Source organism: Anneissia japonica, unplaced genomic scaffold, assembly GCF_011630105.1.
Source record: "Anneissia japonica isolate Jap-2015-1 unplaced genomic scaffold, ASM1163010v1 scaffold670_len1213532_cov191, whole genome shotgun sequence".
NCBI lineage: Eukaryota > Metazoa > Echinodermata > Crinoidea > Comatulida > Comatulidae > Anneissia > Anneissia japonica.
In genome coordinates this window covers 628,263-639,838 of record NW_022693499.1, presented here as the reverse complement: position 1 = coordinate 639,838, position 11,576 = coordinate 628,263, and the positions used below count along the sequence as shown (strand labels likewise).

Sequence of the window (11,576 nt, the reverse complement as noted above, 5' to 3'; positions counted from 1 at the left end):
GATGTGTATAAGAGACAGGTATTTCATATGCATGTTTGCATGAACCAGTTGCTTTGCATGTTGTGATTTTGTTTTTGTTTTCTTTTTTTTTCTTGTTTTTCCCTTACCCCTGCATGAACTAGGTGTACCAATTCCGTCCATCCCTCTGCCATTTATTTCCACTACTGCAAGAGTGAATGTTCCAACTACTTCGCCCCAAAATGCAGGACCTACAGCAGCCCCGGGCGCTCCGGTACCCAGCGTTCCCGAATCGGTTGTAGAGACATTGGTATCCACACGTGAGATTTCACTTGGATGGAGGTCACCACGAAACCCAAATGGAAACATTTTGACGTATACAGTCAGGATTGGCGAACCCGGAAAAGACAGGCATGTTCCATGTTAAATTATTTTAAAGATGATGATAATATTCTGAGAATTCCATGGTCTTTAGCAGCTTTAATTAAAATAATAAAGATAAAAGACATTTGTTAGTTTGGTACCACAGGAAAGTAGTCTTTAATTGGAGGGGTCTTAATTAGAGGGAGACCTGTTCTTATGGTATATATTAAACTTTTTCCCCATGCGGGTGTTATTGTTACAAAATGCTGTAACGATGAGATGTCAATAAATATAACTTGCCTTTAAACTTGATAAAGAACAGAATTGGAAGTTCTGTGTTTTTTTTATATCGCGTATTCCAAATAATGCTTCATTGCATGTAAAATTTATCTTATTTTCCCAAGTAGACCTAGAATCATCAATACAACAGCTCCTGCATTAACTTCTGCCACAATCAAAGACCTCATTCCAGACACACTCTACGAGTACTCCGTGTGCGCATGGAATAGCCATGGGCGTGGAGAATGCACAACAACGGCAACTGTCAAAACACAGCAAGAATGTAAGTGACCTAATTATAATTAGTTTGATTGAGAGCTTGAAGGAATTTTAAGTTAATTTTCTCATTAATCATTATTATACCCTTTTGCATAGAAATGGTGGGCAATTAATGATTGTGATTTTTTACCATTGCCTTATATAAGCTCGTGATGAACATTCTCATAAGAGTGGAGTTGCACTGATTCTTGCATCTAAATGCAAATATCTATTGGTTTATAAATCCAAGGATCTATTGGTTTATGAATTCCACAAACTAGCTACTCTTTCTATGACGAGAAAAGAATAATGTACCTCATTAGTTTCTTTCATGCTGTAGCGACATGACGAAAGGTGGCTACAGTTTTAATTGATATGGACATGTACATAACAGATATTTTGTTTCTTGAAAATTTATTTGTACAGTCAGTGAGTTTTGTCTGTAGTACTACCAGCTAGCATTAAAGAATAAGCATTAAGGAAATTCTTTATGGTATGAATAACATTGAGTAATTGTGTCAGCCTGGTTTGAAAAAAAAAATGTTAAAACCAGAACCAAGTTAATTTGCTAATTAACCAACCTGCCATTATATTTTTATGATAAACAAATTAATAAAAGAATTCCATTCTGCTATTCAGCCGTCATGATAATTAATGTAGACGTGCCATTTTGTTTTGCCCACCGACAGAGGACACTACATAGGTCCAAGTAAGGCTTACCGTTCATAAGTTCCAGTGATCATAAGCTCCTGGTCTGAAAATAGTTTTGTGCCGCTCATAATTTATTAATGAAAATAACATTGTTTCTTTGCTTTTCATAGGGTCTATGTATATGATCAGATTTCATTGTAATCTGCCTTCTAGTTCTTGTTTTTTTGAGTTGCAATATGTTTTTTTGGAGTTACAAGTAGTATCAACTTTGTTTCAGATATATTCCACAACTAAAAACCTTTAATCTCATTCATAGCCTCCAGAATATTTATTGTTGTACTTCCTTTTAAAAGCATTGCGTATTATTGTGTTCATTTAAATATTTATCTTATTATCAATACATGTGATTTATTTAGTACTACCTCCCTCTGAACCAATGAATTTGGCCGTCTATATTCTGTCCTCAACAAGCGCCCGGCTAACATGGACCAGCTCGGAGGTCGGAGCCAATACTGTGAACAAGTACAAGATCTACTTCCGTACCACAGATAACCAGGAACCACCGAACGTACGGGAAACAACCAATGTACAAGATCTTACCTATGATATCTTAGGATTGAGGCCTAATACGAATTACACGTTTTACATTGGTGCCATGAATGTACACGGGGAAGGGTTGCCTTCAGCTGAAGTGACACGCCGCACCTACTCTGATGGTAGGTAGTGAACTTCATTTTTTTGCATTCTAGGTTTTTGAATGAATGAAGATTATTAAGTTAATGATTTGAAGCTTTGGACCTGGACATTAAAATTGAAAGACGAGCACTATTTCTTTTGCGTCATCTGAATTTGGTCACTTTAAATTACTTGTGCTTATAAATAAAAAGGTCAACATGGTTTAAGTGATTATTGCTACATTCACAACTTTGACTAATTTTCAGAATGGTAATTGACTTGAAGCGGAGCATAATAATTTATTTATTCAATATCCTTGACAAGAGACACTCATTGACTGTGAGAGATTCAGAACTTATTGTTTATAAGAAATTTAAATTCTTCGGATCAACAATGAATTTTTTTGTTGAGTAATTGTTATTGTGACGTAAAGTGATAAATAGCCATGTAATGAAAGATGAGTGCCTTTAAGGGAAGTGTGCCCTCAAGGGTTCAAAATGAAATATCTTTGTTGTAACCTTCAAATTAATAGATGAGGAATGAAAACATGTTGCTGATGATGGTAAATAAATTCATCAACTAAATTAATTACAGTACTATTCATCAACTGTTTAAAACACTTCTATCCCTTTGATTTTATATCAAGTTTAAATTCCTTTAATATATTTAGCTTTTATGTGAAAATTAAACAAGAATATATTTGCCTCTGTAGTTAACAGGATAAATTTATGGGTTTTTTTTATTGGTTTATATGATACACAGTAATCTGTTTATCCATTTCATAATTTTAACAAATTATAGTGCCAAGTGAAGCGCCCTCTGGAATCACAATCGAAGCTATTAGTCACAGTGAAGCAATTTCTCCGAGTGAGCTGATGGTCTATTGGGTGCCCCCACCACCAGAAACTACCAATGGCGAAATCACCGGATATCGTCTACGGTACCGCAAAACTCAGAATTCAGGAGGGGCAAACACAGTGTCGGTTACTGTAGTTTCTCAACACCGTCTCGGTGGTAAGTTTAACAAATTTGTAAACACTTAAGTGCAGATAGGAACCTGCACATTTCAATGCTAAAAATTGTTTTAATGAAATAATGCAATCATGTAAAGGCTAGGCTGTTTCAGGTTACCACTGTCCATTGCATGATCTGAACCTCCGAATACACAGTGAGTCATAATACAATGGGATCACACTTATCACTTATAATTGAATGCAATGATTGTTCTTTTTTTTTTTGCGTGTTTTGTTAACATAGACTTGGATCCAGATACGGAATATGAAATAAAACTTCTGGCTGAGAATAACAATGGTAGTGGCCCCTATTCCAATTGGGTGACGGGTAGGACATTGCCGGTCAGTTTGGTGACTGACGCACCAGATGGTGAGTGGACATTAGTAATAAATGTTGTAGCCACATCACGGGTTGACAATTGTGCGATAAATTATAAATTGCATACAGATAATTATATCTACTTTGATACATCATCCCAAATATGAGCTCCACTATGCCATGGCCTGTATGCAAATGAGGCTGTATCACAGGATTGAGTATACATTTTAAGCCAATTAATTATTAAGAGAATTATTTGTAAGTCTGATGGCACAACACAGACTGCTGCTTTACACAGTGAAGTGTTGCTGCCATAATCCCCCTTCCACTTAAGACATAGCCACCTGTTCTAAGTAGCCATACACTATGTGCCCCATCCAAGCTTCCTTTACAGGTAGATAATCCTAGCTAATCATCAAGAATTTTACACTTATAGGCCTACTTTTTATTCATGATTGCTATATAGAAACCCCTATTAATTTATTTCTATATTTTTATATGGTGGAATATTAATAATGATTGAATATACAAATTTATGTATTTTACTATGTATATAAATTAAATTTTATACATAATTAAATCTAAAATTTGTAGTGTATTTGCCACTATATTTGAATATTCCTTTGTTCTAAAAGTATATATTATATATGTATATATTGTCTTTGTTTAATATTCAGTATAGATTTCTTATCTATTTTGTTTCATAATATTTGGAGGGAATATATGTATTCATTCAGAATATACTTTAATTTTTCTAATTGAAACCCAGAACTCTCTTTCTAAGTAACCCATGCTGCAATAGTAATGAAAGTTTATCTGTTATAATAACGCAGTGCTTTATTGAAAATGAGGAAAATTGTAACAAAATTAACATTTTTTCTTTACCTCTGGTATATAATAAATTTGAATGATTTTAAAATTGCTTTATTTCAAGTTCATGTACTGGATACTACCAATATTGATGTGAATGATTAGACCTATGAGAGGAGATGAGTTATTACTTTGTAACACTAAATTCATGCTTGACCGAGTACTGTGGTGTACTCTATGATTAACCCATGCTATACCCACACACTATAAAAATCAAGCAAATTGTGACCCAGGACTTCAATTAGAAATTTTATAGTATATGGTTTTAACATGTCAGTTTTAATAATACTAGTAATAGTTGTTGATACATAATAAATAATAATGATGATAATTCTTTTGATTTATTAATATGGTATATGTATGTAAATTAATATTGCACCTCCATTTCATTGGTCATCTTCGGTAAGTAAAACTATAAACTAATCTGTTATCTGCTTTACCATCAAAATTAATGCTTTCTTTTTTCCTTACTTCTCTGGTATCTTACTCTCTGCACTAGAATCTCGTGTTCCACCTGAACCGAGTTCAATAACCTGCTACAAATATCCCAACAGTATCGCGGTGTGGTGGTCACCCCCATTAGACAAAAGCATAAAAGTGAGTGGGTATATACTCGGCTATGGTCCAAACATCCCCGACGTTGAAATGAAAAAACTTAGTTCGGACAGCCGTCATTATGTTATCGAGAACCTGGAACCGGCTAGCTCGTATATTATAAAACTCCGGGCAGTCAACAAAGCGGGCGAAGGAAAATCAATTTATGAAATAATCGATCAACATTCAGAGTCAAGTAAGTCTTGTTGTTTGGCATGTAACGAAATGCATGAATTTAATTTGCACCATCGTTCACGTTTCCTTGCCTTGGTTATGAATGCTCTGCATGTCAAGTGTTGGTTGTCGACTAATTTTCCTTTTCTAAAGCTCTACTTTTTTTTAAAAAAGAGTTTAGTATTCAAGATTTTATTATTTTTTAAATCTTACAAGATGGCTGTTATTTCTGCTCTACGAACCAATGTTTCCCTTGAAATTTTGAAGTACTAAAAATTTAAATCAATTTTTCTTTTGTGATTGAATAAAAAATGAAACTAAAGTCTACCTCGAAAATCCCAATCTAAGTCAAATTTTATATATTTGACTGTCCTTTTAGTTAAATTATAAAAGGAATTTCAAATTCTCTTGGCAAATTTTTATATTTTTTTTAATAATAAAAAATGACTGTATCTTAATGTTTACAGTTGCCTCTAATGCCACTATTGGTAAATACCATGGCATGCCTGCTTGTTATCAACTAGTACTTTTCTAAAAAGTCACATATGCAATATTCCAATTAATTAATTCACTGTTTTGCTTGCTTCATTTAAAAATTGATCTGTTTTCGAAAGACTAATGATAGTAATAGAAAAAAAACAGGTTATTATCCTGAAATCTAAAAATTAATGTGAAGGATTAATCAAATTGAGCAATGCAAATAATTGAATGATGAATATTTCTATTTGGACAGCCAGTTAATTTTAGATTTTCAACTTACATTGCAAGTTCCTTCAATCAAATGATTGTAGGTACTGTATATATACATTAATTTTCAATTGATAAATTATTAATACCTGTTAATAATGCCTAAAGTAATACAAATCTTAATGCCATAATAAGTAAGTCTTTGTTAAAATTGTAAATAACCTTTGTTGTATTATAGATTCATATTTGGTTGTTTTTTATTCACTAACAATTATTGAATAACCATTTATTAAATTCAAATATGAATAAATGTTTAAAATTTTTCAATTCTAAATGTTGAGCATTTTTCCACATTATACAGCATACTTCTTATATGTGCATGCTCTGCTGTTTATATTTCCACTGATGTGTATGGTCAAAATTTTGTTTGCATGCTCAATTGTATGTTTTCTACATTATGCATGCTCTTCAATATGTATTTTCCATGTTTGCATGATCAACAGCGTTATTTGACACATTTTGCACATCATGTATTTTCCAAGTCGGCATGTTCGATAGTATGTTATTTTTTTCCATGCTGTCCATACTCCACGTTGTGTATTTTCTACTTTCGAATGCTCTATATTTCCTCGTAATGCATGCACCAAATTTGCATGTACTTTGTTCTGTATTTTTCCATGTTATGCAGATTCCATGTGAATATTAGATTTCTAGATCCATGTTTGCATGTACGTTTTGCATTTTTGATTTGTTTACTATCAACAAATCGGTATTGACATCCAAAGCACTTTGCCATGTGACAATGTGCATCTCGTTTACTAGGCACACGTGCATGATGCGAATGCGATGGAATTCTGTGTTGTCTAATGGATGTTTTTACAAGTAGTTATTATAAAAGAATTGAATGTTTATTGATATAATATTTGTATGTTCTCTCTTTAACACGTAACTGAATTATTACAGATGTATACAATTATAAACATGTAATATAAGTAGAAACTCATATTATTATACATCAAATGAAATATAAAATACAGATAAAATTAACTAATTCAGATTTGATTGAATTTAAGCAAGTAATCTTTATATTAAACAGACCTTAACAATTTTGAACTACAGTATTTTTTCAACACAATAGAAAATGATAATAGAAATAAAGCACTAAGAGACTAAATTTTAATTATTATTAAAATATGGATAATTATGATTAGTTATTTCAAACATGGATTTTTAAGGCACATCTTAAAATAGTCAACATGCATACAAACACATAAAAAAAATCATCATTACATATGCATGGATATAGTGGAATGTCATTTACAACTGCACTTATAATATCTTTTGATTTCAGTTTGCAGAATATATATACATAATCAAAGAGTAGAGCTCTTTAAGAGTTAATCTAATCCTGAAGTTAGAGCATTACATTTTACTTAATTTCACATATTTTAGCACTTATAAATTATATAAACTGCACATTTATTTAATTTTAATAATTGATGATTTATAGTTCATATTATTTTATCATGAGCAAATTTTAATTTTCTAGACTTTGAATTAATTTTAATTTGATTTTGAGAATCATTGCTATATCTTACAATCCATGTTGCACTTTGAAGTATCCTTTTACCCCAGTTTCAATTGCATCTTTTACCCCATCCCCCATTCTTGTTTTAGATTTATAAGATGACATGTCAGCATCATCAACATATTTTTTCCTGTGTCTCTCTGGTTACTGATCTCTGTGTCATCTGCATACTGTATCAATGTATGTGATTGTCAACAACCTAAACCTCTTTCTCAATGTGTTTTGTAATCTGTTTTTTTTTAATATGTTGGAAACTTATGTCATGTGTAGTAGGATAGGATATGTATTTTCATGGTCACTATCTGTGTTTTAATCAGTTCCTTAGTTTGGAGTTGTTCTGATTTTGAATGTGTTTGAATGATAATTTGTGTTGTCGGTAATTTATCTGTGGTCACATGTTTTTAAGTGTCCTGAATGGATCGTCGTCATCGTCGTACTGGTCATCATCAAGTGATTTTAATTAAAATTTAAATTTTTGGAATGTGTTTTATAATAGAGAGACTACCATGCATTGGATGCTCTGAAAATGATCCCTCTTTTCCCTTTTCTTTTAGCAACCATCTTTATAATTCAACCCCTGATCCATTTTGGCTTGAGATCTTCAAATTCGGAAATGAAATCCCACCATTGTTTGTGACATGCAGCCAATAACCCTAAAAATCATATAAGTTATATAGTAAAGTTACATAAATATTGTCTTCTTTCTTGTTGCGTAGCAACAGTCAATATCTCTGTGTACCAAGAATCGAGTGACGAACCAGTTACATGTAAGGCTGATTGGCATGGTGCCAAGTCTCGTTAATTTCTGTTTATTTTTTACTCCTTACAAATGTTTTACCAGAGTCTGTATAATGTAGTATGGTTCATTGTTTGTACGATATTTTGTTCTTGAATTTTGCCTATTCGAATGTTTTTAACCAATCATACAAATGTACTTCCATTTGTTCTTAAATTACATTTGTTTTGTTGAATTTGTGTTTTTATGTAAGTTTATTGCCAGTTTTTAGTAAATTTGTGAATATTTTTGTTGTATGATTTAAAAAAATAAGTACCTGGTATAGGATTATTTTAAGTTTTCTCTTTGAGATTGATATTGGTACAAAGTATAATGTACGCTCAAACAGCTTTTTCTTTTAAAACACCTAGTGAATAATCTTAGTATTTATATATATTGCAACTTCCACAATTTGAAGAAAGAATCAACGTTATCCCAATGGATCCATAAGTTTTTATCAACATGCGACCTCTACTTACTGGCAAGTGACCTACTGTAGTTGCGCTACACTAAATGGCACAAAAACCAATGCATTAGGTACCACAATGTCGCTACTCATTTGTACTATGATTCTTGCCAATGGACAATAGCGATGCACAGCAAGGGATTTGACACCACAACCCCAAAACCTTACCCACATCAGCTACCAACTCGGAGGCATAATTAGGACTTCTTAACGGCTTCTTTTAGTTTAAGTGTCATTGTCAGGGTTGTTTTTTTTAAGGATAAGCTTAGATTTCACTTAATCTTTGGGGTTGAGCACACCATCTAAATTTTAAGTAATATAAACTTTTTGCATTTTCTCAATTGTTTATTTGCACCACATTCTTTCGATCATTGGGCATGAGTTAAAGCTTTTTGCACCTCACCCTGTCACCATTTTTTACTTCTCACATAATCTTGCCACTTCTTCATAACTCTAGAATTTCTGTGTGATCTCAACTGATAGCCACATCCAGTTCCTTGCTTTTAACTCGCTATCATCATTTCTAAATCACTCCAGTTTTCTCAGGATTTATATAAAATGTCTGGCAGTGGTATTTTTTTTCTTTTTTCTTGTTGACACCCTTCTCAAACAGCTTGTGTATGTTACAATTGGCTTCACTCCCTCCCCAAAAACGCCACATTTCGTCCACGTTGCTGTGACAACGGAGATTTTAAGGCGCTGCAGTGTTACAACCCAAATGACTGCTGGTGCTTTGATGCGAAAGGGACGGAAGTGAAAGGCTCGCGGGGTCCCCAAACAAAGACTGAGGAAGATTGTAATAGACCCGAGGCTTGTCTCATGACGAGAACAGTCGATTGTGGTGGTCCAATTACACGTGAGTTTTCTTGAGTATGGGCATGAGACAAAGTGGTTAAAGAATTCTTCGTCTGTGCCTGAAGTGTTAACTGAAGAATGCACGCTTTTGAAATGTTACTAGTCTAGTCAAATTAATTTTTTCATTTGTTTTTAGTACTTTTATGTAGTAAACAAACTTAAAGTAATTCTATTATTTTAGATTATTTTCTTAGATACATAGTTTGTTCTGAATTGATTGCATCTTTTTATAGTTTTTGTAAAAAGCAGAAAGTTTTTTATTTACAAATTTTCAGTTGTAGAAGCATTTTATTAGATTTTTTTGTTACATAATATATAATTAGTTTGTAGATGGCTTCTTTTTGTCATCTGCTCATTACCCTATGTACCTTAAAAAAACTAATGAATTATAATAATTTGATAAAGAATAATTAAACAAAACAATTAAATCTAATATCTGTAAACATATCACTTTCAGGGATGATACTTATATTAATACCAAATTATTAAGTAACATAAATTATGCATAAATTATAACAATTTAAATATTAATACTTAATTCAATAATATTTTCAATTGAATTGAATTATTTATTTGGTAAAAATTAGGAAATACAATTTTAAAAATTTGGGGTTAACAGGGCCAAAAATGTTAACTTTCATAGTGAAAATTATTTTGGTAGTGTTTTGGTGCATTTGAGGTAGTAGGGGGTTAACTTATATCTGTAATGCCTTCCCCAGCCATTTAACATTACTGATAGTTCAGACCTTGTCAACTAAGCCTTTAAGATGTAGGTTGTAGTATACTGAAGTTGGTTAAGCGATGCATCCATTGCTTTTGATATCAATCCTTGTCAATCCTTACTAACATAGGTTTGTTAGTTTTTTGTGTGAAACATTTCATTTTTATAGTTTTTTTTTTTATAGTTTCATATTTCATCATCATATAAGTGTCTAGAAAGTAGTTTTACCCTGATATTACTAACATTCGTTTTTCTCCCATTTTTTTAAAATAACATATTCCCCTTTTAAATTTTTTAACATTTGCATGTATTTTAGTGTTTTTGTATATTACATTGATTTTGATATTACTATATTAGTTAAATTCTAATCATGGTTTCTTTAAGTTATGTTGTGTGGGCATTACTAGATGGGAAGTTTAGCCTGATCCATAAGTTTGAAATTTAAAATGGAATAAGGATTGTTAATAGTCAAATCCAGACAGTAGATTTTATTTGGTTGGTATAGAGAAGCATTATTTGAGAATGTAATAATGGCTTAAAAATTATAGGGGGTGTTTTCCATAAGTGAGAAAGTTCAATTCTTTTTAATAAAATGTACCTGATTCTTTTAAAATTTTAAAGAAAATATCTATAAACTATAGACCACCCTCTATAATTACATTGACATTCTCAAGTTCTTTTCTTTCTCTTGAGTTGAGTTACCAAAAGAATGTGTTCTTTTAGTGTTTGGAAATACTTGTTAAGTGTGTTTGTGATTTCACTATTGTTTGTATGGTACAGTATATGTATAAGTGTAACCAATGTGGTTATGTTGTACTTTTATATGTTTCTTTAAAATTCTGCAATCAACAACACAATTTCTAACACCAAAACTTTCAAAGTTACAAAACGGAATTTTCTTACATGTTAATGGAGGTTTATTTATTCGACTCACACTCCCATTTTATTTAACCTTCAACCTCAATTACTAAAAACACACCTTATTTTTAGTTATGCTCTTGAATTATTCTCAAATTGATTTTTGGTTAGTTTTCGTAGTTGGATTCTGCTTCAAAATCCAGGTGTTGAGACAACTTTTTACATTTCTTATTCAACCTTGTGATCAGCAACAGACCCAGGAAACGGAAAACAACGGGGAAATTGCTGCCTGCGATTTTCCGGGATATATTTTAAAAGTTTGATATTTCACTCTGAACTTAGCACTGATAATTGAGTTCTTAAATTTAAGCATTCAACAAGTTTCATTAATTTTTCTTAGAGTTTCATAAGCGAAATGACTTTATGTGCAGTGTCAAAGATCAAGTATTATAAACAAACAAATTAGTGTGGT

General features: G+C 31.9%; 1 protein-coding gene across 11 annotated transcripts in view; it reads left to right on the top strand.

Annotated features, from left to right (window-relative positions):
- Positions 1 to 11,576, top strand: part of LOC117100759 (neogenin-like) — a 68,577-nt gene that overhangs the window by 29,241 nt on the left and 27,760 nt on the right. For all 11 annotated transcript variants that reach the window (XM_033240558.1, XM_033240557.1, XM_033240562.1 and 8 more), the window contains exons 7-13: positions 123 to 369; positions 729 to 883; positions 1,926 to 2,225; positions 2,986 to 3,198; positions 3,442 to 3,567; positions 4,886 to 5,176; positions 9,284 to 9,526. In XM_033240558.1, the coding sequence (XP_033096449.1) occupies positions 123 to 369; positions 729 to 883; positions 1,926 to 2,225; positions 2,986 to 3,198; positions 3,442 to 3,567; positions 4,886 to 5,176; positions 9,284 to 9,526 (1,575 nt within the window). The remainder of the gene's footprint in view (positions 1 to 122; positions 370 to 728; positions 884 to 1,925; positions 2,226 to 2,985; positions 3,199 to 3,441; positions 3,568 to 4,885; positions 5,177 to 9,283; positions 9,527 to 11,576) is intronic.